Genomic DNA, 26,214 nt, shown 5'->3' with positions numbered 1-26,214 from the left:
TGTAAAGTCTTAATAATCCAACTAATGCCCAAAATAAAGGAGAATAACATCAATCATCCAAAACTAATGACAATAACATAAAATAACTCTACTGCTCAACGCCCCATGCGATAATCCTTCGTCCATGCAGGAGCTTTGCCGAGCCCTTGCAGGATATCTTCCTGCATCTCCATCCTCCACAGCCACTCCTCCAGCTGGGTTCCTATCAACTGCCCTCAATTTCATTGCTATCTAGTGAAGTTAATTAACGACGGTTTCAGACAGAGAAGGGGAAGAGTCCGAAGAAAGATTATTAATGAATGAATTCCCGCCATCAATTGAACCTTTTGTCCTAATATCTTCAATCATCCTATGCACCAAACTCATCTTGGGACGATTTCTTGGTAATGGAGCTAAGCACAGCAGAGCAACCTGCAAAAGAGCCCGCATTTCCTCCTCCATCTCTTTGTCTCTTATTAACTCGAAATCAAACACCTCCCATGAATCCTCTTCTGCAGCCGTCCTTTGCGCCCACAACACTATACTCGATTCTCCATCTCCCGTCGCCATTTTCCCAGTCAACATCTCCAACAATACCACCCCAAAGCTATAAACATCACATTTCTGCGTATATTTTCTTTGGCTCCGGTTGCTGCTGTTGTTAGGCTTCACCTCTGGGGCTTTATAGGCATTGTTTATTAAAAGGGGTGAAGGCAAAAGTTGGTGGACACTAATGTCAGAAATACATGCATTGCCCAGCCGATCAACGACAATATTAGATGATGAGAGATGCCCATGAAAAAGCTTGATTTTGTCGTAACCATGAAGAAAAGCTAGGCCTTTTGCAGAATCAGAAGCTAGTTTTAACCTTGTAGTCCAATCTAATGGAGTCCTTCCCGGTCCTCTATCTCCTATCATCAATATACATGTGAAAATTAATTTATCAGTATAAACGTGCAAGCATATATAATAAAGTTAATTAATATAAAATGTATAAAAAAATCTTAAAAATGAATGAGGTCCAGCGGATACCATGCAAGAGAGACTGCAGGCTTCCGTTTGGTAGAAAATCATAGACCAGAAGTAATTCATCCTTGGCGTTAAAATATGCTCTGAGGTTCACAATATTACAGTGTCTCAACCCACCAATCACACTAAGCCACTCATCAACCTCCTTCTTCTTCTTCCTTTCTCTCATCCTCTTGACAACCACCACATCACCACCCTCCATCACAACCTTATAAGTGGTCCCCACACACCCTTTTCCTAACAATTCGGCTGATGCTTTTAACAAATCGCCAACCTTCGTAAAACCCTTATGACACCCCTCAAACACCACCATTTCATCTTCTTCTTCACCACCGTATTTGCCGTTACGGTTGTGGTGGGTCCCATGCTTCATCTGCATTTCGTTGTGGACCCCACCACCCCAACGGTTTCTTTTTCTCTTGTAACAACACCACGTGATTGTCACGACGGCCGCTATAATCGCCACCACGTCGAATAGAACGATTACCAACACTATTATAGCTCTCAATCTCCTTGACCTTGATCGTACTGGCACAGACTCCGCCGGCCGATTTGAACAATTCGATGCCAAAGGCCGACCGCAGAGATTTTCGTTCCCGCCGAACGAACTCATCAGAAAACGTGACATCCACGACGGAATCTCGCCGGACAGTTTGTTCTTTGAAACATTAAAATCCAAAAGCGATAGAGAACTTGAGTTAGCTGAGTCGAGAGTTCCGGTGAAGGAATTTTCCTCGAGCCGCAGAGTCAACAAAGTCGGCAAGCGAGTCAACTCGCTCATAGGGATTTCACCGGTGAAAAGATTGTAGGACAAATCAAGTCTATGGAGGTGGCGGATATTGGATACTCCGGAAGGGAATATGCCGCGGAATTGGTTGTGAGAGAGGTAGATGTTCTTTATATGAGGCCATGAAGAAAGCTTCAAGTTTGAGGAATAAAAGAAATTATTCTTGAGGCTGAGGAGTCTGAGATGAGTGAGTTGGTTGAGTGGCTGAACCGAACCAGTGAGGTTTAAATTCTCTAGAACAAGTTTAGTGACTCGGTTAGTGGCGGGGTTGCAGGTGACACCGAACCATGAGTCAGAACAGGGTTGAGTTGAATTGAGCCAGGAAGAAAGAGAGCTGTTAGGGTCAGATAAGGAGGCTTTGAAGGATAGTAAAGCATTAAAATCAGAGTTGGATAGTGAAAGAGAACAGAAGCAGAAAAAGAAGATGAAGAAGTAAAGAGATGAAATGAAATGATGGGATGCGAGCATTTCTTTCTTCCTCTTTATTTTCTCAGGAAAAGAAGAAGAAAATGAGGAAAGGCAATACTAGGTTTAAGTGGTGAGTAGCCGTTGGGTAATTGATACTGAATGGAAGGCCGTTAGGTACACGTGGCAATTAATTATGTAATATGTGTAGTGTAGCGTGTTTTGGGAGCGTTGGTATACGCGCTAATGAATCACGTTACTTGTTAAGCACGAGATGTCAGTGGTGGTTATTTTTCTTTGCCGTACATCGAAAACGATTAATTAAGTGTTTAATGTTACGAAAACCGGACCGGATCATCCTCAGCGAACGTTCATTTTGGTTCAAAGTTCTCAATTTTATTATTCATCTAAATCCTTAATCTTATTATTGGTAAACGAGAGACTATTAAGTTCTTGGGTTAGAAGAGTTTTGTGATAGAGATCGGTGGCTTGAGGGATGGTGTTGTATTGAATTTTAGACGTTAGAATCAGTTGAAATTTGATTGAAAAAATTAACCTAATATGCAAGTTATGATCGACGAACGGAGGGCTATCAAGCGTCGGGGTTAGATGGATTTTATAGAATGAAGGTCACTGGTTCAAGTGATAATGTTAGATTGAATTTTGACATTAAAATCAACCGAAATTTGATCGAAAAAATCAACTCAATCACAACGATGTTGGCGAGTCACAACCAACAAACAAGGGGCTACTAAGTTCCTAGGTTAGAGGGATTTATAGAGTGGAGGGTGATGATTCAAGTAGTGATGTTAGATTGAATTTTGGCTATCCGAATCAGCCAGAATTTGACTAAAAAAGTCAAAACCCAAACAGATCGCAAAGGTGTATTAGCTAAATTTCAAAGATACGGGATTGAAAAATTTTTCAAAGATATTTTTACGAGATTTCAAATTTTTTAGACCACCGGTTTAATCAGTCAGGCTGATCAAACCGTGAATCGGGCCTTGACAGTGGAAGGTTGTAGTTTGTTTAGGCAGTAAGCAAAGCATGGAGACGGGGATAGGCGGGGCATGAGGACAAAAGAAGAAAGAAGAAGAGTAGGCTGATGGGGCCGTTAATGGTGAAGGGGTCCATAGATTTTGATGAATGACGTAACGCTGTTAGCTAATGAACAACTAAGAGAAAGAGGGTTCCAGTAAGAATTGAAGGAGACAACCTTGTCTCTCTCCTGTCAAACTGATAGCAACATTATCCAATTCCGATACTGCAAGCTAAGCATTTCCTAAGTTTTTGACTTCCGATTCTCTAATAATTTTACCAAACCACACATGGACCTTCAATTTTACACGTCAATTACTCTGCATTTGCATCAAATATCAACACTTCTTCAACAACTTTACCGGTAGATTTAGAGACAGAGACATTTCCAATATTATATAAAATTTCAATGAAATAATTTTTTTAACACTTGAGATTTGAGAATATGAAATATGAAAGTAGAGCCTTTCTTAATTAACAAGGAACAGGTGTTGATTGATTATGTATGGACAAAAATACGGATGCAATAGAATTATGGAATGGTGTGGAAGCCAGCCCAGCTTGACTTCCGACCTAAGTTTAGAAATTAGTAACAAATAACACTTGACAGGTGGGCTCTTTTTAAGCATATACTACGCATTAATATGATTTAAATTTCATTTAATTTAATGTTGGTGTTGGTATAGAATTTTACACCAACCATCCGATCGACCTTACCAGGATCGGAACTGATGTGTGCGTGATTAATGATAATCAGCGATAAATATGAATGAAATGAACTAAAAACAAAGAGATTTTTAAAGTGGTTTAGCACGTTAGAACTTAAGCTTACGTCTACTGTTATCTTATTGTTTTTGAGAGCTTACGAAGAGCAATATAATCCATAGGAAAATTTGCTTAGAAAAATTGTCCAACCTCCTAGAAAACAAGTTATGATGAGTTTATATAACACCCATTTACGTGATAGAGTTTAGATAAGATTTAAATATGTAAGATTAAAAAGTTACATGATCTTCGACTACTTTAGTTAGAATCTAAGTCAATCTAAATATTTTCTTTCAAATTGAGTCAATATAAATATTTTTTCTCCTAATAAGGAATTACCCTCTTCAGATTGACCGCACAACAATTAGATAATATTTTATATATATTAACCACCGTCTATTTAAACTTGTGGATTTTCTTATACATTGTGGGTGCAGTTAGAAAAGTGGGTAGAGCACTTCGGCAATTGGCAACCCATTTGTAGTGATGAAATGACCAATAATTGTATAGGAATAAGATCACCCACTCAAATGGTAAAGTCAGCCATTTCTCAAAAATATATCGGTTGAGACAGTTATAGTAGATTTATTACAGAAATAATAAAGAGGAAATAACAATTTATTAGTGAGTAAAGGTGAAGCAGATGAAATTGAGAAAGAAAAGGTTATATGAAGTCCAACCAAAGAAAACAATGCGGCCCATGGGCCACAATCATGAGGTGATGAGAGTTTTTACTTGAAAGCAAAGTCTCACTGAAATACCCAGAACCTTCATTCATCAGGTATTTGACATGTGTAACTAAATTATCAAATAAAATTATATCAAAGTAATGATGAGATTAAACCTTTTGCATTTAATTAATGGAAGAAGGGGTGGAAGTCGGTGTAAAGACTCTGACAAAATTCCAACTGCCCCTGTCTAAGCAGACCAAGAACACACGGAAACCACGTGCACCCGAATTTAACTCCACTTCCTTTCACATCAGATCCCATCCATCCACTTTCATATATACTAAACCACATGTTCCCACCCAAAGGTATAGCGAAATGGCAAATTCCCACCCGATTTCATAAATTCTAGATTACACCCTATGTAACATCGTTACTGATAGTTGAATTTTGATATAAATATAAAAAGTGTTATTATCAAACTACCCTTAAACCATCCCGTTCCAAACCACCACCACCACAATTAGGTCACCTACAAAGCAATACCCACGAGCCCCCGTCACCTCTCCAAAACAACACCCACCATGAAGCAAATAAACCCAAATCCACACTATCAACACATGCAAGCAGCAGGCACACAAACAACAGTTGATAAGCATGTTGTTGCAGCCTATATTATTGTGAACAAGAACCCTCGAAGATCTACGATTGGTTGCATCGACTCCTTCAAGGGAAACCTAAACCCTCGACAATACATAAATCTTCACCCTTTTCATCATTTGAGCCACTTCCTAGCCTGTTTGTCCAAGATCTAGCTGGATTCGAGCCTTTTTTCAAGGAAAAACTCACTAACACGTGACTGCATCCCAAGCCAAATCGGCATATTTTCAGTGTCGTTGACCTTCCTCGACACCACCAACATATTCCGCTCAGCCCCCTCACCAAAACTCCTACCACCCCACACCTATTTGCCTCACCTTTCGCTAGTCGCCACCCTTGGTTTGATTTGCACACCTCAAGCCTTTTTTATTGATCTTGTCACCGAAAATCATCCCCGACACCACTAATCGCATCATTGACACCTCCTCTCCAAAACCCCCAACAACCTCGACCATGTTTACCCTCCAATCGTCGCCCCTGCTTCCTAGGGTTTCGCTTGAATTATGAATTGAATTTGATTTGATTGATGTTTATGTTTAAAGTTGTTTTATTGTTGATTTGGCGCATTGTGGTTGTTTGATTATTGGGGGTGGAGGATTTTGTGTGATTGGATTGTAATCGCGCTTGGCCACGTGTGATTCAAGCCGAATCACACTTGGCTGAGTGTGATTCTAATCGAACCACATCTAGCCAATTATCTCTAGTTCCTTCTTGTCATTATTGTATAATTCTGATATTTTAATTTCAAATTATAGTAAATAATGATTATACCCTTTTAACTGTTAAAAGAGCCATTATTATATAATTTTGATATTTTAATTTCAAATTATAATAAATAACGATTATACCCTTTTAACTGTTAAAAAAATGAAACAGTATCATTTTAAAGGTGAAAATCTGTAATTTATAAAAATAAGAGGAGAAATCTGTAATTTATGAAACGTGGGAACTTGCCATTCGGCTAAACCTTGGGTGCAAACATGTAATTTACTCTTTCACTGAATTAGGTAGATGATGGGAATAGATTTATGATTAAGGAGAGTAAGATGCACGCAAAAGAAGACAAACTTTATTAATTGAAATGTGCCTACCTTCACATTAACCAAGTGAGAAGAGGATTTGCTTTCATATTGATTTCATAACATTGCTTTGCCTACCTGTCCCATGTTACTTCTGTTTTCTAATTCTCTCAGATCCAATACTCTTCCCCTTTCATATTAATTTTTATCTCACACCCACTCCAAATTCCCATTAATTATCCCAACTTAATTCTCGAGGGTCCTTTTTTACCTTTTTTTTTTTTCAATTCTAAACATAAACATAAACAGAAAGTGAAAGAAAGCACTGGATATGATTCAGGTACTTGACTACTATTACAACAAAAATTATCAACAATCAACAAACCCTACCACTCATAATCATAACTTCCTAATTGAAAAGATGCACTTCAATTATCTCTCCAATTCCATCATTCATTACTCCACTTACCCATTACTACCTAATTATGGTTGAGATTTCAGTGGCTGTGACTGTGTCATCTCCTCCATTCAATTAATGGATATTCAAAATCATAAATAATACTTATTTTCTAATTGTATATTAATTCTCAATAACACATAACAAAGTGAAACGAAGATGAGAAACAATTGTGTCACAATAATTATAGCACAGAAAATCATCATCAATATTTTCAAAATCAGTGAAACAACTTACTTTACTACCATTTCTCAACCCCTTAATTCTTCTTTTAACACTCTTCAACAATTGACAGAACAAAATAATATATGTATTTATATCAAAAAAAAAAAAAAAAAAAAACACCAAACAGAGATAGTTAAAATATAACTAGACTAGAAAGTCCATTTCCAGATCTTGATTCGAAGATCAACCTTACACTTAGATTTATTAGAAGTAGCCACCGATGGCGACTTACCTTTCGGTACTACCCCTTTGAACTCCTCACACGTAACTCTGATTCCAATCTTCTTGCTGTTCAGCTTCCCTGCTTTCACTTTCACTTTAGTGTCCAGCACGATTTTCAAAGGAACCCCACTCTTTTTCTTCAGATCCGATTTCAATGAAGTTACAGAATCCGTATCAAGCTCATTCGACCCAGAAACGATAACGTTCTTGAAAACCGTTTGGTTTTTAGTCGGGGATGTGAAAGCAGGTATAGTACCGTTACCCAAGAAGACGTCGTTGGATGAAAAAAATGAGATATCAAATGGTTCATAAAAGTAAGTGAGATGGGAGTTAGGATTTTTGGAGGTGACAGTGAAGTTGAAGAGAGTAGAGAGATGATTAGAGGAGGAGTCGGAGGTGGTGGTGAGATTGAGTCGGTGGACACGGAGTGAAGGGATGGAGAAAGCGGGGCGTTGAGGGCGGTAGAGGACATAAAGAGCAGTGCCAGCAATTGCTATAATTAGAGCGAGGATAAGGAGGATGAGAATGGTCCAAAAGCAGCAACAACAACAGTAGTTGCGGTGGGTACGGTGTCGTCGGTGGTGGGGTTGCGAACGGTATGGATGGCGAAGGGGTGGCTTGGTGGCGGGTGCGGTGGTGCCATTGGTGGCGGGTTTGGAAGAAGGGAAAACTCTGTCAGACATTATTTGTGATTTGAGTTTAGGAAGAAGATGGGGGAGAAAGAGAAAGATTGTGGATTGTATGTAAAGAGAGTAAGTGGGAGAGAGGTAATCGTCGCCACCCAAAAGGGATGCCTACACCTCACCAAATTTGGAATCTCTCTTCTTCTTCTTTTTTTTTTTTCTTTTTTTTTCCCAGTTTCAGTTTCACTCTTTGCGATGTAATTTCACTTTTTATTAACTTTTATGCCAAGCCAAGTTTCTCATCTCTCGAACACGTACTTAACCTAATTCTTGTTTATTACATCTTGTGAATTGTCAGACAACGTGGGCTCCATCCTTTAGTATAATTTTTTATTAAAATTAGTAAGAGAACCCTGATTTTTACTCTGTTAATCGCTGAACTTTTTGAACGTTTTAAGAGAAAATTAATTTAATTATTGGGATTCAGGAAGTTTTAAGAAAAATAATACCTGCCCCTAGAGAAAGGGCAGGGCAGTATCCCACCGACGACACTCGGTAGTAGTTCGACTGAGTTAATGTCTGTTTTTTTCTTGATAAATAATGGTTTAATGATTCTTAAAATATTATTTTATTATTTATATTTATATTTTAATGATAAAGGGAGAGTAAAATCTCAGTCTAAACTAGTAGGGTTTAAAAAAAGAGGAGATTGATAAATTTTTTGGTGGTTGAAATTGATCAAAATTTAATTGAAGAGAGATAATTACATAAATCTTAATCGTTTGATTGCTAACAATTGACATAATCGATAAAAGTAAGATTTAAGAGGTTTTAATGATGGATAATTGAAAAAGATACTGAAATAATTTGTAGGTGAAAAATATTATTAACCAATTAATTTGATGGAAAAAAGTCGTTTACTCGGTTTGATTTCGTTTCGAATTCGGCAGGTTGGTCAAGGTAATTAGTTAAGTAATCCAAGTCGCCAGGTCGCTAACTTCAACTTGAATCTCAAGTCAATAGATGTTTATGGACTAATAGTGGTTCGTTATTAATTAACGCTGCTATCGAGATTAACGCTGCTATCGAGGTTGGAGGATCTTTTTCCTTCTCTTAATTAATCATTGATTAAGGTCCAATTCAGATTCAAGCTCAAGTGCAACCAACAACTTTCGTCTAATACTTATTGGTCCCCCTCATCATCACAAGTACATAATGTGTAGAGAAATGAAGACTCCCTCATGCTTCATGCACAGGGCACACCGACACCCTCCTAGAAAATTGAGACTGACTGAGTGAGACAGTACAATAAATCCCCACTAAACAAAGTCAAGGAATACCCATTTAACACTCAAAAACAATACGCGTTACATCCATTCTTTTCTACCCACTATTTATTTCCATGAAACTTCCTTCTTCATCGTGTACTAAACCCTTGTTAAAATTCTGTCAATTCCCTGTGATGTGTGCGTGTAATGTATCTTGCTCAACCCTCATATTATGTACCAGTAAAAGTAACAATGCGTTTTATATTTACTCAAATGACGTATTTTAACGTAGATTAAGGATAAGTATTAGGGTAATTTGTAGTTGTAATTGATGGAAAATGGGGTGATGGTTCATTTTTTTTTTTTTAATTAAGGTGTTCAGATCAACGTAACCGCACCTCAATTATTCTTTTGGGATTCTAAAATTAACAATTGGATAAATCCCCTTAGTAATCACCTCTATTTGTGTTTGAGAGAACTCAAATTCAAGAACCTATGTTGAACCTCTTTACTCTTTTACCATTAAGTTATCCAATAGTGATTGTGGTGGTTCTATTGTCATCAACACCTTACTTTGACAGAGGGCAAGGAATAATTTGGTAACCTTCCAAAATTTCCTGATGAAAAGAAAGGCAACACACTTCTACGGTTCTACCTAAGCCAACAAGGCAACAAAAAGAAAACAAGACAGGCAACTGATCTTACATATCTCCATGACAAAGTACTACAACTGAAGACAGCAATGTCATAGTCACTACACAATGAACACAAACAGAAACAAGACACTTCTAATCAACATCGATTTTCTGTCATTTAATCCACTGGAAATGATGCGCACATATAGCCATCTTCATTACCCACCTGATAGTAGTTATATTGATTTGTAAGCATCAAAACACTATTATATAAAGTTCACATCATGGATATCCGAAGTTGATTTCCAGTTATTCTACATTTTGGTTGACTAAAGCAAAGCTTAAATCAGATTCTGATGATATTTACACCATCAATGATTACGGTGGAACACAGCATGTTTTAGCCATGCCATGCACATGCTCTTGCATGTGAATAAAGCAATGCCTTTCTTTACTTGACAGAAGTAGCAAGCATAATATACCTCAATAATATAATTATCCGTTATGCCGCTATAATAAAATATTATCCAGAGCAAACAGCATACATGTGAAGACATGCTATGTAAAAATGTTTGACAAACATATGGCATTTAAAATTGATACTTTTTGTTCTCATACTTCCCTCGGATGCCTGGATAATTATGAAAATTGCTACTGCAAATTTCAAGCAGTATTGCACCCCTTTGCGATGTTTGGACCAACAGCATAGGGTGAGCATTGAACATCTCAACACATGGAGAATAAGGTTAAGGACATCCATGTTCATGGCCTGTGCTCTGTTCTCATACTTCTACCATGCCAAGACTTGTACAATCACTAAGGTTGGAGCAATCACAGGGCCCTCACCTGCTAGCATGGAAGCGAATTTACATGGCAAACATTCATTTAACACAATAATATAAAACAAGCAACACGTCCAGAATATTTGCCTCGAAATGGCAGAGTCTTGTAAGCCGGTAGTAAAACTACCATATGAAAGACAGATCATCCCAAAAAAATATAATAATAATAAGAGAGGATACAACCAACAGATTCTACTTCGTTCTTCACTAAGTAATTTGAGTTTTGGTACAAAATAGAGGTTACATCAGAATCTAAATCTTCACTGGTAAACAAAATCTATTATGAATAACCTGTTGCTTCCCACGAATGATTTCCTTGTATATGCTGGGGCACCTGATAACTATCGCAATGGGAATGCCTTCTTTTCTCAACTTCATGGACGCTCTTTAGAGTCACCTAATCTGTTATAATCCTCAGACAAATAAGAATAAAGAAAATTCTTCACCTCTCCTCTTAAGGTATAAGGAAGTATACACAGTGAAACAGGCACACACATAATACAATATACATGTAAATCAAATGAATTCTAGATTCTAGAATATAATTTCCCCATATGGTTTAAAAATGAACTGAGATTCTCAAATACCTTTGAAATCTTGTATTTCTAAACAAGAGCATGATTGAAAGCAGAACAGGGACAACTGCCGAGCACAAATGCTCCATGGAATGTCCGCTGATAATGTAATGATTTGCATGATATATTTTCCTGTCAGCGACAGCTTCAAATCTTGCTAGGAGTTGAACTCCTGCAGCAGAGAATGCATGACTAATAAATTAAAAGCAAAATAAAAATTTCCCAATGTTTATAACTATCTTAATACTTTCAAATTATGCATCTGTGGACAAACTAATGGACTGATATAATTACGTTTAAGAAAGTAAAATAAAGAAAACATAGTGGAAACAAAAATATCATCAATGGATCTTCTAAACTCTTTCGACTACTTGATCCACATCAGTAAATTCCTCTCATGGTTTAGTTGTGTCTGAAAAATGATACATATCTTGTGAACTTCACAGAAATGAACATCGGTTCAAAGAAAAGTTCAAAGTGGGAATGTTTGGATAACTCTGAATCTTCCAAAGATAGCTTTGATCTTCAACTCAATCAAAATTCCCTCACAGGTAGAGGTACAACAAATTCAAGATCAAACCTTGCTCAAGCCTTATAGATCAAACCTTGCTCAAGCCTTATAAATGACACAACCCATTTAATTATATTTGGACCACAAATGTTTGCACTAACCATAAAAGGAACTGAAGTCAGCTTTAACAAAAGATCTCTTCTTTGACATATAGAATAAAACAAATTTAAATAAACAAATCAAGGACGTGAAATACCTGCTGCATAGAGCCAATATCTTGAGTGAGTATATTTGGGTGGGAACAAAAATGCCATAGCCGGAATGGCTATGCATGGAATCAGCTGGAACGTCATGCACAACCGAAAATCATTAAATGTTCTGCAACCAACTAGCAACACTTTTCAACAGAACCCTTATGAATATTTCAGCAAACAAGTCCCAAAGCAGATATACAAAGTGATTAGCAAAAAATCTAGAATCGAGAAGCTAACCTTGCATAAATCATACTAAGAAAAGCAACTGAAATGAGTGCAATCAAACAACTTAGTCCAATCTTCTCCCCCACTCTCTCAACAAGAAAACTTGAGAACAGGGAGGAATATGCTATCATTATCTGCAATTAGAAATGCACAAGAAAACAACATCCAAAGAGTAAAATTAAAATAAAAAACAATGCCTCCAATTGTTATTGAGCAAACTTCTATCACTTTAACTTTTAAAGAATTTAAAAAATAATTTCATGCAGTCACATAATGCAAACTTGTGAGAAAAGCATAGTGTTACAACCTTCAAAAACCGTAATTAACTATTAAATGCAGAGAAAAAATTCTTGTTTTATAATTCCTTTCGTTCCCCTACATAAGTAATATCAAGATTCAAAATAAGCATCTTAATAGAGAGATATACAATGGAATTGTAGTTCTAACCGGCAAGTTGTCCCACATTGCCCTATCATCATCAGGCATAAGATGATAATAAACAGAACCAAACGCCACAGCTGCTATTCCTGCATAGAATAGAGCCCAACCCCAAACCTCTCCTCGGCAACTGTAACCAAACCCATTTCCAGACACAACAACCATAAAAACAAAATCCATCAACACCATCACAAAGTTCAACTGAAAACACTCTAAACAAAACGAAACCAATATAAAATATAAACCTGATGTTAAAAAAGCTTCCTTGGAGAGTGAGAACAAACCCCATAACACCCACAATCAAAAAGGGAAAATTTGTGATCACATTCAAGGTGTTAGGCACTCCTGTCAGATACCCAGATATCAAAATAACATCAACTACAAGAAAAGAGATTATGCATTTGTAGATAAAGAGAATAGATAAAGTACCAAGAAAATTGCGCATATCAGCAAAAAGGTGGTGTTCTGGGTAAAAAGAGAACTTTGGAGTAATCAAGATGAAGAAGAGCCAACAAAGAAATACTCCTCCCCATAAACGAGTTTTCTTTCCTCTACCAAGCTGTTGTTTGACCATTAACACCATTTCTCTTTGCTTTCTCAAGTAACTTTACTTTCGTCTATTTTAAAACTACTCTCAAGTCTCGGCGTGTTTTGGCTCTCTGTGTCTCTGCATTTCTTCTTTTACTTTTTTCTTCGCTTTCCTGAGACTCCCAATGTCCTTTTGCAAACTTTTTTTTCATTTTTTTGTGGGTTGATGATGTCTACGAGGTCATTAGTTTTGTTAGGATGTTTGTTTTTTTCGTGAAACGACGTTGTTTTGTTGTTGACAGCACGTGAAAGTGTCATTGTGGACCATTGTTTTTGGTACATGATTTGTCAAAGATTATTTTATTCGTGTTTCTAGGATAAAATTAGTAATATATTATTAATTGAAGCATTTTTGTTAATACATTCTCTTTTAATTCCTTAATTACCATGATAACATTTATTACTTACTATGAATATTAAACAAATGATTCAAGAATTAGGATATGATTATTTATATTGAATTGTTATTTTAGGTACTTATTTTGTAAATTATAATTTGCAGTAAGGCGTGTCCACATCAACCTTAAGGGGCTGGTTTGACAATTAATGAAGTTTGCTCATTTCCATGAATTCCTAAGTTTAAATCTTGGGGTCATTTATCATAATAACATTATGGTTTATATTAGGGGTGTTCGGTTCTGGGTATCCTACACTTTTTGAAGAAATCAGAACCGGAACCGGAACCGGAATCGACGGTTCCTTAAAATTTGGAAGCAGAACCGAAACCGACGGTTCTGCTTCCTATGTACCCAGAACCAGAACCTATAACAATGATTCCGGTTCCGATTCTGGGTACCCTATAAAATTCATAACCCCCCAAAAATTTTTAAAATAGCAAAAAAACCTTTAAAAACTTACAAATAACCCCCACCTGGCACTAGTTAACAAAAATAAAATTGCAAATTATAAATTCAAAATTACAAACTCCATTACTTTGTAAAGGTAGATTCTCAAAAGTCAAACCAACTTACTTTAAATGTTATAAAATATAAATATAAATATATTCACATTACTTTTTCTACAGAAGTTTTTATTAACCCTCCTAATATTTAATTTTATTTTATATTAGTCTCGGTTCCTGGTTCTGGTTCCAAAAATTTGGAACCGAAACCTATCCATTGACGATTGGTCCCGGGTAGAAACCAGAACCAAACCTAGGGTACCCGTCGGTTCTGGTTCCAACCGGTTCTTTTGAACACCCGTAAATTATATGATCTTTTGGACTTGTTGAATGTTTAATAGACTCCAAGAATTAGTTAAGGTATGCATAAACTGGTTCAAACACCCCAATTACAAAAAAAAAAAAACAAAAAAAAAATGTCCACATCCTCATACAAAGACCCAAGTCCTCGTATCATCTTCCATTAAAATGACAACAGTATAATGATAAATATGTCAAGAATACGATATGGGTGACTGACACTTGATTATTATTCTAAACATATCATCAACTATCATCTTATTGTGATTCAAGAGATAATATAAGGCTACAAATGTAATGGCATATATGCACTCCCTTTGCGGCTGAATCATAATCATCAGAAATAAAATGTTAAACCATTATTCATTTGATGACCTAATATTTGGTATCTATCACAAGTAAGAGTAATACTATACATACATAATTTTTATACAACATTTTTCATACAATATTATGTGGCAAAATATAATTGGCTAATTTAAAGTTAAAATTAAACTTTCACCAAATCATATCTTGTCACATAATATTATATGAGAATGATGTATGTGTAATATTATTCCACAAGTAAAGCTTCTTATGGCATTTTAATATAGCTACCCAATTACAAAAGCCACCGCAATTATACATCCATCCTCTTTGATTCAATGTTTCCCCTATTATAAAGCCCAACTATATAGTTTATTTAAGAGTAAACTATTTTTTTCCCATCCAAATAATGGTCTAATAACACTATCCCACCCATAGACATTTAAAATACCACTTTACTATCCAAATTATAATTTCGTTAGTAAACTTCGTTGTAAAAAAGGGTAGGCATCACCCCTATTCGTTTGCACCACCAATCGTTGGCCCCTCTCGCTCCGGCACCTAATTTCTCACCAATGAACAGAAGCAATCGAAAAAACGGTCGTTGACAGGAGGAAAAGCTATTGCAGGCGCACACACAACGCAGCTACACACTGGGGCGTGCTAAGTGGAGCAATTTGTCAAGCACTTAGTGTAAGCCGACAAAAGAGTGCAAAATGGTTGTCATCGGCAATGGAAATAGCCCAGAAAACCAACAAAATCAATTGTCAAACATTCAATAAGTCCAAACAATCTATAAAAAAAGAAAAAAAAATCAAATTGAAGCCAATTTCACTGGAAAATAAAAACCCAGTCACGATGGTGGAGGCGAGTTCGACAGACAATTGACAAGCTAATAGGTGACGGGGTTTGGGGGGTTTTGTAGTTTGAATGGTGGTGTTGGATTGGATTTTGGTTGTCATTAGCCACTGGAGTTTTGCTTAGAATAGTGAAACCCTAACAAGGCGGTGGCCAACGAATGGTGGGAGAAGAGGCTTGGGATTGTTGGGGGTTTTGGTCTATAGAGGATTGGGAAGCTGGTGGAGGGATTGAATAAAGCCAACAATGCTGTATTTCGACCAAAATAGGCCAGAGAAAGGGACCCGTGCGGCTGGAAAAAAATAATCGCGAACTCCACTATCATCCTTGACTTCAAATGATTAAGGAGTGATTGTGGGTGGGGGTGAGAAGGGTTTCAGTGGAGGGATGCCGGTGAGTTGAATGATAGTGACGTGGTCGATTTCTAGTGCTAGAATCGGCCAAAATTTGGGCTAAGGCATACGAAATTTTGATTTGCGATGAACGACGATCAGGGGTTGATCTTTGGTGCAGATATTTTCGTCTTCACAATTAATATCAATGTGATAATGAAAATTATTGATATAATATAATATTTAGATAATAAAATGGTATTTTAAAAGTTGGTGAAAAAGTATAATTAGGCCATTATTTAGGCCTTTGGGTGGGAAAAAGTTGTTTACTCTTTATTCAATTTCAAAGGTTAGCATTAACAGTTGGGTTGACATAGCAATAGCATTTTCCTACCTCTTTTAAATGTTACTTGTTTAAAATGACATTGATACGCACCAACATCACCATTTCACTATGTCCCATTTGTTTTTTAATAATAAATCCACTATTTGATTCCTCTCACTCTCTGACCTGTCCTATCTTACATGCACCATAGATTTGGTATTAATGCTTACTACCCTAACAAAATCACCCACGTGCTTCACACCAAACCACCTGCAAATACGGATAATACATCATGCGCCAACTACCATACTGCCCTCTATTTTTACCGTATCTAACGTAATATACATGGGTATTTCTGTAACTCTATCCACTTCTCCACCTCCAATCCAATGGGCATTTCAGTAATACAAGCTTCTGCAACTGCAAGTATCCCCTACTTCCATGGACATGCAACAGAAACATCCCCAAAATTACCAAAATGTCCTCAACCCCACAGCCAAGTATACGAGTATTCAGAAATGAGACTAGAAATAGCAGTGGCATAATTTTGAACAAAATGTTCATCAACATAAGCAGTAGATCTGCAGTTACATCCCAAGAAATAAACTCCTGAAATTTTAATTTAAACAAAAAAATTAATTAACAAAACCCACCCTCACATAACCAAGCCATAGCTAGTTTAATTTTCACTTCCTCTAGTGATCATCTCCTTGTACCTTATAATGGAATCAATCCTCTGCAACTTCAACTGCTGCTTAAACTTGTAGATAAAATCATCAGCTTTAGCATCCACTTCATCATCAACCACTTGTGTCGCTTTAGCTTTTCCTTCTTTAGTAGTTGCAGGCCTACGAGTCTCGACAATGTCTTCTTCTTCAAAGTGAGAAAAGGCCGACTTTGTACTCGCAGACTTCTTCATTTTCTTTGGTAGCTTCTTCGGTATCTCTCCTCCCACTGGTTTGGTATCAGATTTGGTTCTGCTTACGTGGCTGCCCTTCGGTTGTCCATATACCTCATCAAGATCAGGACTCTCTTCTTCATTTTCAATGTACTCGTCTCCTTCATTTCCTCCTTCTTCTTGTGGTTCTTGGTGATGCACATTTTCTTGTTGATGGGTATCTTCTTCTTGGGTTTTGGGCGAAGGAGAGGATTCTTGAGACAAATAGTTGTAGAGGTTAATGGACTTGAGCCTCTGTAACAAAGGAGATCCAGTAGTGGACTGAGGTGGTTGATGCTGGTGTTGCTCAGGTTCATGAGTGAGATTATGATAAGTGAAATGGGAGTCCATACCTGGAGTCTGAGTGAAGCTGGTGTTGGGTTCGGGGGATCTGTAAGTGTAAAAGTTGATAGATTTGAGTCTTTGCAACACAGATGGAGATCTAGCGAATTGGTGGGGTTGTGGGTGGTCTTGTTGTTTGTGTTGGTCATTGCCTTTGTGGGAATTAGCCAAGCTAGTAGTGATGAAAATGGTTCCAATCATGAGGTTGAGGAACAAAAAAAGAACAGTGGGAGTGAACCAACTGTTCATGGAAGCCCAAATTGAGGGTATAAAAGATACAGATTGTTCAAACATGGCTGTCGGTACTGGAGAGAAGCGGAGAGAAGAAGAAGGGGAATGGAGTTAGAAGAAGAGAAAAAGGGTTTTCAATGGGTGGGATATTTTGGTTTCATATTTTAGTATCTCGAGAGACACGTGTTGCAACATGATGGGTAAATCACAAATAGACAAAACACTATAGGTGGTTGTGAGTTAATATGAGGTTGTAGTTGCATCCAGCAAAGGCTGCTGAGCGGGGACTGTGCCAATTACAACGACACCGTTTTAGCATCTCCCGGTTTTTGTTTAACATTTTGAACCGTTCAAATAAATCAATTGAAAGACAATGTGCAGATAATATGTCAGTACTCTTAATTAATAACAAAGCTCATAGGTGCGGGAAGGTTGCATCACTTAATCTTATATTACTTTCAACATTATTGAAAATTATTATAAAAATATATTTGGTTGATTGATACATATATTATATTAATATGTTTGGTTAAAGTATCTTTAAGTCAGTATTATTTTGGGTTAGAAATGACTAAAATAACATGAATTTTACTACAATACAACGTCATTTTTTGCACTAATTTGGTGTTTTGCTACAGTATTACATCAAATTTGGTGTAGCGTTGTTCATGCACACTAATTTGGCATGATATTGTTTAAATAGTAAAGTTTTTTTTGTTATTTGTATTTAAGTTAATTTGTTGAATTTGTCGTAGATTAAAATATTCGATTTTAAAATTTTCTTGCTTGATATAGACAAATCAAGGATACAGAAGCTCACCATGCTTTTCGAAATGCATTAATTGATCACTTGTAGCAAGAATATACTAATTCGGAAAATTAAATTATTATCAATATAGAATTTAACTTTTGTGTTGTTGTCGTTTTTTTTTTTTTGGTATCATTTTACATTATATGTAATATTTTTCTATATTAAATATAATCTTTATTTGATTAAATAAATGCTTAATTTTATTAAATTAGTATAATTTTTAAAGTAATTATTATTTAATAAAAATATCATTCTCTATATTTAATTAATATATATAAAAATAATGAGTGAAATAGATTAATTGTTGATTATTACAATAAAAGAAAAAGAAAAAGAATATTTTAAGCAATATTTTTTTGTGTGCAATTTTTGTTGCAGTGTGTTAGAAATGTAATAGTATTTCACCAAAAATCACACCAATCTAGTGCAATGAGTTGGAGATGGTCTTACAGGGAATAAATTGGTGGGTATGTTATTTAAATTACTAAATTGCCCTCTTTTTAAATGTTAATATAATATTATTTTTATTATTAATTTTTGAATAATTTTTTAACCCTCAATATTTCAGATTTAGCTAAAACACCCCCGCTTATATAAAACTTTAATTTATGACAAAATCTCCCCTACCCCCCTGCCACAGCCTACCGCCACGGCAAACCACTGTCGAAAGTCTCTGAAATTCATCGTGAGTAGCTCATCGTGACCATGAGGCCTTGATATGGTAGTTTCTAGCCATATTGATGGCCGAAAACGGCCATATCAAGCCAATTCTCACCATTTTCGGCTATATCGAAGCCTTCCGGAGCCTCCCAATGAATCTCGGTCATTTTTAGGGACTCCGCAATGGTCCGTGGTGGTTGGCCCATTGTCGACAGTGGTGGCTGGGTGGCGGTGGTAGTATGTAATTTGTTTTAAATACAAGGATATTATTATCCAAAAACTTAATTAAACAAGGGTAAAACTAAAATAGTATATTAATATAAATTTATTTTAAAACAGAGGCATTATTGTCCAAAATTTTTATTAATAAGGGATAAATTTGTAACAAAAATAAGATTACCAAAGTAATCTTACAATACCTGAGAAAATAAAGGTAATCAGATTACCTCAAATATTATCAACAATAACAACTATTAGTAATGCAAGATTACCATAATCTTAGATTACTTGACAACCAAACATAGTAATCAAGTTATATAAGATGACATAACCCGAATAATCTTTATTACCTACAACCAAACTCTCCCTTAATGTTGTCAGATAATAATAACCATAATTTCTATGTTATATTTAACAATCTAACGAATTAGGCATGGCAATGGGCCTTGCCCTCGTATGGGGTAGGAATTCCCCACTTTTTTCGGGGATAGGTGTAACGCCCCACTTGAGGTACGTCGTTAAGATTCGCTGTATTGCTTAAATGTTTATTGGTTCAGCTTCAAGTAAGTTTATATGTTGTTATTTTTGTTTGGTTGGTCCTTGGTTGAATGAATGTATTGGTTTGGTTGAGTGGTTGCCTTGAAAATTATGAAGACTTGGCGAAATTTTGGGGTTACAGGCTTCACCGGGGTGAAGAATAAGCTTTGCCGCGGCAAAGAGGTGCTATAACCCATAGAGTAGCTGCTAGAGTGTTTCGCCGCGGCGACGGATTTGTCTTCGCCGCGGCAACGGGTCGGCTGAAAAGTGTTATTAAGTTTTAGATATTTTCTTCTTAAGGGCAATTTGACCATTCTATCCCTAATTAGCAGGAAAAGTGGGGAGTAAAATGTAAGAAATTTTCATGGAGAATATGTTAGTATGGGGGTGTGATTGTAAGGAATCAAAGGATATGGATGGAATTTCTAAGAAAGAGCAAGGGCAAAATAGGGATGTTTGTGTATAAGTTGAGCTAAAAAGGGTTAAGTGTAGAGAACCCTTCATTTCATCCATTTCCACCGCCTCTTCCATTCACTATTTTCCTCTCAAATTTCCTTCAATCTTCCAAGGATTTCTAAGGACTTTTTGAGTAGTTTTTTTTTTTAGAAGTTTAATCTAAAGCATCCTAAGGTAAGGATTCTTGCTTTAGATGAGAATTTTCTTATGTTTTGGCTAGAGACTTACGTTGTTGTGTTGTTTAAAGTTGTAGAGAAGAGACAAGATTCAAAAGGGAAGGAAAAGTGCTAAAAAAGCCATTTTCCTCACAAAGTAAGTAAACCCAACCCAAGTGAGATTTAAGAACTCCTTTGAGTAGAGATTTATGTATGAATGTGTATTTATATCAATTGAGATGAGATGGATGCTATTTATGCTTGTTGTTGCATATACTTAAATATGAGAAGTGTTGAGATTGCTTGATGTTGGGTTGAGTTTGATTGAAGTGGAATGAAGTTTTGAGCAAATTTATAGAAGTGTTTTCCTTTGACAAGGAAATTAGAGAGTATAAGGGAGCCTCTCTCCCATTTTGGATGATTAAAGAAAAAAAAAAATTATAGTTAAAGTAGAGCTTTATATGCGCATGAGTTGTATGATGAAATGCTTAAGAGAAGCATGAGTAAGAGTAGAAAGCCTAAATTTTTGCTACATGGCATAATTGCATCTCATAAGTGCATTAATTAGCATGAGTTATCTATATGCATTAATTATGCACTAGAGAAAAGATAAGAGAGTAGAGAAAGAGTAGATAAATTGAGTATAAGCTACTCTAAAAGTAAAGAGAAAGAGAGAGAATGAGCACTAGAGATCAAAGAGAAAGTAGTGCTAGACAAGAGAATAGAGTAGGTTGTGCGATGGGGAACCCGTGAGTAATGGGTAGAGTATTCCCGCATGTACGCCGCATTGAGAGAGCGGCATGAGTATGAGAGAGAAGTGGTGTAGCCCGTGAGAGTGCATGCGGATGAGGGCTATACCCGAGTTTACCCGAGAGAGAGATTATGTACTCACATGGCCAAGAGTTCCGAATCTATGCATAACCGAGTCCGATCGGCTAGAATTGAGTAGAAGTCACAGAGAGTGGGAGCGAGTCCCAACCGTGGCTCCGATAAGATGGGGCCGTGACTTACTAAAAAGAGTTTGTAGAAATGAATTTTAAGAAAGAGAAACAAAGAGAGAGAAACCGAAAGAGAAAGCAGAGAGAGTAAACGAGAATTGTAAGGAAAGAATTGAAGAGAAAGAGTTGTGGGGATAGATGAGTAGAGGATTTACTTACTAAGCATTGTTTTGTACTCACCCAGTTATTTCCTATGTTTTTGCAGGATCTAGGTGAGGACACTGTCGGATAGATGTCGGCAAGCGAGGGGAAATGGCTACACTGTCCACCTTATTGTTCATAGTTTTGTATATGATATGAGTTTTGTACAAAGAATGTATATGTTTAATAAAAGAAAAATTTGGGCCCAACTTTTTATGCTATTTTACATGTATTTTACTATGCATATTTTATGAGAATACGAGTAGAAAGCAGTCATTACATTTTTGGTATCAGAGCAAAAATTTTGGGATTTGACAGTGTACCATTCTCGTCGCTACGATGTCCGAGAGCCGACTGTGTAAGTTAATTCTTTCCTTACGTTAAGTGTTCTCTTGAATTGATCAAGTGTGGTCGTTTTGTAGATGAGACGTAGTAATCGGAAGAAGGGTAAGAGTGTGATGAACGAGGGAGAACCCTCTAACCCACTAGAGCCAACTCCCCCTACTCTTGATGAGACGATGATCTGAAACGTAGTACAACAGGTGTTAGCTGAGAGTCAGGGGAGAGTTGTACCGAAAAGATTTGAGACCCCTAGAAGAGGACCGATTGCAAGACAAGAGTGAGAAGGGCCGGTACCTCAGACAGTACAGAGTCGGGTTGATCCGATTCAGGGGCTTGCAAGCCAGCACCAGCCGCCAGAGTTTAGGGGTACTAGGGACCCGTTAGAAGCAGAAGAGTGGTTTAAGTCTGTAGAGCGGATGATGGCTTTGCTTCCCATGAATGATAGAGAGAGGATCATATATGCTAGTTTCTTATTGCGGGGAGATGCCCGGATTTGGTGGGAACTAATAGAAGAGACTCATGACTTGGCTCTGATGACTTGGGAAGAATTTGGAGGTTGTTTGAGGCTGAGTATCGAACAGAAGATCGGGTGCACGAGAAAGTCCAAGAGTTTATTAATTTGAAGCAGGGGACTAGTACGGTGAAAGAATATTCAGTAAGATTCAACTCCCTTGCTCGATTCGTACCCGGAATAGTGTACACTCCATTGTTAATGAGGGACAAGTTTGTGCAAGGGTTGAGATCGATATTGCCTAAGATGTGATGACAGGAGCCGAGCCTCCTCATACCTACATTGAGGCTTTGACAAGGGCTTTAAGTGCAAAGATATATGTAAATAAGCACATTGCAGAAAGGTTATCTTCACAGGTACTCAGTGAACTATCCACTACCTCACAGAGAGAGAGAGTAGAGGTTACAAGGAATAGAGAAGTAAGGGTCAAGAAAAAGTTTCAACCCAAGAGGGATAGGAGAGATTGGTAGAACAAGCGGCCCAGGACAGAAGGGTTTCCCCCTTGTGCTAAATACAGGAGGAACCATTCAAGGGAGTGTTTGAGGGATAAAAATGTGTGTTGCAGGTGCCGTCAGCTAGGGCATCTGAGGAGGGATTGTAAAGCTCCTCTCCCACCTGCAGCTCAGAGTTCGAGAGGTACCAATGCCAGAGTTTTTACAGTGTTACAGGGTGAAGCTGAGGCCAGTCCATCCGCAGTAACTGGTCAGTTGATATTCCATGTTGTTTCCTTATATGCTTTAATTGATTCTGGGGCTACCCATTCTTTTGTATCGCATGGGATGATAGAGAGATTAGGTTTGAAACCTATGAGAGTGAGTCAACCTATTAAGATTGAGTATCCCCGTTGTTTCCTATGTTTTTGCAGGATCTAGGTGAGGACACTGTCGGATGGATGTCGGCAAGCGAGGGAAAATGGCTACACTGTCCACCTTATTGTTCATAGTTTTGTATATGATATGAGTTTTGTACAAAGAATGTATATGTTTAATAAAAGAAAAATTTGGGCCCAACTTTTTATGCTATTTTACATGTATTTTACTATGCATATTTTATGGGAATATGAGTAGAAAGCACTCATGACAATAGGGTCGAGTTTGTATTTTGGACAAATATAGTGTTTTAGCTTAAGTTTATACGATTAATTTAAGTGTTTGTTGTGTAGATGAATCTTAACCTTAAAAGAGAATTAACTATTATGTTTGGTAATGTTCAAATAATTTTTGTCATCCGTTTATTCTCATAAATAATATTAATGTAAAATTAACAGTGTAGGGATGAGCCTCTAAAATTTTCCGTGGGGGCAGGGATGGGGAATTTCCATCATCTCTATAACGATAACTGGGCGGTGGTGGTGAGTAATTTTGAGGGCGAGGATGGGAATGGGGTCCCCGGCCTGCCCCACCCCATTGCCACGCCCACAACGAATGTGTGTATTTTTTCATGATATGAAAACCACGTTGAATTAAATTAAATTAAAGTTTAGCAAATAAATGACGGACAATGTACGAAACTTATTGCCATATATATATAAGTATGTCTCATTGATATGAGCATAGATCAAGATCTAATAATTGATAAGGACCACTCCTGACCACTTCAATCAGTCATATGATTGCTCAATACACGTTATAGTCTATAGATTTTGACAATTTGATTTTTTTTTTCCAATTTTCATATCCTAGCCCATTCAACGTACACGGTACATCTTATTATTATTATTATTAATATATATATTTTTTTTTAATTTTTTTTTTTTCCATGGGACTGGGATACCTATATTGCACATATCTTAACTATAATTTCTTAAATGCTTTAAAATTATAGGTTAGATAACAGTTTTTAATAGTCACTTCGAGTCAGATAGTGACTACTCTTGAAGTGAATCGACTTTAAGATCTCTTTAGTAATACATTCAAAAATTTTAGTTGATCACTTGATCACTCAATAGTAGTTTCAACATACATCTTTTACTATCCGATAAGGTAAATATTTTTTTACGATTTGTAATTTTTAGTTTCTAATTTATTGAACTAACTATTATAAATATTTCAAATTTGTTATACAATAATTTTTTTTATGAAAGGTTTTAAAAGTAAGCATTATTATAAACATCAAAAGCTATTAAGTACCAAAGTTTATTTCCTTCGTCTATATGAGATCGTTTGGTAGGAATCACATCAATTATTATTAGAGAGCTTTATAATCTCTTTGAAAAAAAAAAAAAAAACCTCCATGTAAATTTAAAAAAGCTCTATAATAAGAATATTTAATACTTTGGGGGAATTTGGATCATATAATATTTTATTATAAGGGGATATTATATTATCGGAATAAAAGATCATCTTGAAGATTACTGAAAATGTTTAGAAAATGTGTTTGGTTGGTTTGAATAAATTAGTAAATAATATGTTTGGTTGGGAGGATAAACGAGTGGGTATGTTATATAGATTACTAAATTGTCCACTTTTTTAAATATTAATATAACAGTATTTTTTATTATTATTTTTTTGAATAATCTTTTAACCCTTTACTTTTCAGATTTAGCAAAAACACCATAGCAAAAAAAAAATGTTTTAAACTTAACAAAAACACTCTTACCCACCCCAAGCCACTGCTGGTGGCTGTTGGCACAGATCTTGCCATTTCATAGCTAGATTTATGTCCGTGAAATAGCCAGATCTAGCATTTTTCGACCATGGATTTGTGATCCATGGTCAGAAAAAGCCTCATCGGCACATGACGGCCATATACGACTGGTCGTACGCCATTATGGTAACTTTTGGTAGCCTCAGGCGGTGATTGGCGGTGGTTGACGGTGGTGGCTAGTTATGAGTATAATGACATTTTTGTAAATAATGACAATAACAAAGATAATGCCGTCCAAAAAATTTAATAAGAGAGGACAAAACTGTTTGTATGAGTGAATTTGGTGCTTTATAAATGTTAACAAATTAAATACTAATTTCAATTTAAAATTATTTTTTTGTTAATAATTATTTAATTAAATTAATAATTATAATAAAAGATGTTAGAAACTTTGATTGGTTGGGTGGAGTTACATCATTGATTAAGTATTTTATTAACAAAAAAATTATGAACTTTACTTCTATATTTATTATTCCATTCATCTTATATCAAGTCATTTTATATGCAGCTTTATACAGAAAATTTGTCTCTAGTATTATTCATCACTCACCTACGATTAGACACAGTACCAAATATAGATTCACGCCTGTTTAACGCATAGTAACAGTTGCCAAATACCAAGCGGGATTATGAGTGATGTAGAGATTATTGGGCCAGGCTCTAAGTATCGCAGGCCTTGAGAAAGCCCATTTAGAAGAATAGTTATAAGTTTGAATAAGAATAAAATGTTTCATAATTTTTACTTTCTCACTCAAAGAAAATATTTAAATTGGGACAAACTGGAATGAGTAAAGCATTGACGTAACAAAGGGAACAAGTTCCGTTTCCGAAATGAGTAAACGACATGTTCCCAAGGCTTAGTGATAGTGAAACAGTAAGTTTTCACCTCTTGTTTCATATATTTTAGATTCTCACCCTTAAAAATAACACAGTTAGTGATTGTTAGGTTCTAACACAGATGCAAACAACACTATTACCAAATTGCCCTTCGAT

At 36.3% G+C, this 26,214-nt stretch overlaps 4 protein-coding genes across 5 annotated transcripts; all 4 read right to left on the bottom strand.

The window, feature by feature from the left end:
• Positions 1 to 7: 7 nt before the first annotated feature.
• On the bottom strand, positions 8 to 2,297 carry LOC116142520 (probable leucine-rich repeat receptor-like protein kinase At1g68400). Its single transcript, XM_031427948.1, has 2 exons — positions 1,012 to 2,297; positions 8 to 890 (listed from the first exon to the last, which is right to left on the bottom strand). The coding sequence occupies exons 1-2, from the start codon at positions 2,261 to 2,263 to the stop codon at positions 241 to 243; spliced, it is 1,902 nt and encodes a 633-aa protein (XP_031283808.1). The 5' UTR covers positions 2,264 to 2,297; the 3' UTR covers positions 8 to 240.
• A 4,884-nt stretch (positions 2,298 to 7,181) lies between these two features.
• On the bottom strand, positions 7,182 to 7,937 carry LOC116142519 (NDR1/HIN1-like protein 13). The gene has a single exon (XM_031427947.1). It carries the CDS (start codon positions 7,935 to 7,937, stop codon positions 7,182 to 7,184), a length of 756 nt encoding a protein of 251 aa, XP_031283807.1.
• Positions 7,938 to 10,679: 2,742 nt separating this feature from the next.
• Positions 10,680 to 13,350, bottom strand: LOC116142524. Of its 2 annotated transcripts, none has more exons than XM_031427953.1 (7): positions 13,055 to 13,350; positions 12,871 to 12,970; positions 12,635 to 12,755; positions 12,200 to 12,321; positions 11,965 to 12,086; positions 11,210 to 11,369; positions 10,680 to 11,035 (listed from the first exon to the last, which is right to left on the bottom strand). In XM_031427953.1, exons 1-7 carry the CDS (start codon positions 13,206 to 13,208, stop codon positions 11,020 to 11,022), a joined length of 795 nt encoding a protein of 264 aa, XP_031283813.1. In that variant the 5' UTR covers positions 13,209 to 13,350; the 3' UTR covers positions 10,680 to 11,019. The 2 variants fall into 2 exon arrangements, with proteins under 2 accessions (XP_031283813.1, XP_031283812.1); XM_031427952.1 differs by having other exon boundaries at positions 10,680 to 11,024.
• A 3,057-nt stretch (positions 13,351 to 16,407) lies between these two features.
• On the bottom strand, positions 16,408 to 17,868 carry LOC116142522 (pathogen-associated molecular patterns-induced protein A70-like). The gene has a single exon (XM_031427950.1). The coding sequence runs from the start codon at positions 17,806 to 17,808 to the stop codon at positions 16,915 to 16,917; it is 894 nt and encodes a 297-aa protein (XP_031283810.1). The 5' UTR covers positions 17,809 to 17,868; the 3' UTR covers positions 16,408 to 16,914.
• Positions 17,869 to 26,214: the final 8,346 nt, after the last annotated feature.

Source organism: Pistacia vera, unplaced genomic scaffold (assembly GCF_008641045.1).
Source record: "Pistacia vera cultivar Batoury unplaced genomic scaffold, PisVer_v2 Contig411, whole genome shotgun sequence".
In the NCBI taxonomy this organism is placed as follows: domain Eukaryota; kingdom Viridiplantae; phylum Streptophyta; class Magnoliopsida; order Sapindales; family Anacardiaceae; genus Pistacia; species Pistacia vera.
The sequence above is the reverse complement of the archived record's forward strand: the minus strand, read 5'-3'. Positions and strand labels throughout refer to the sequence as shown.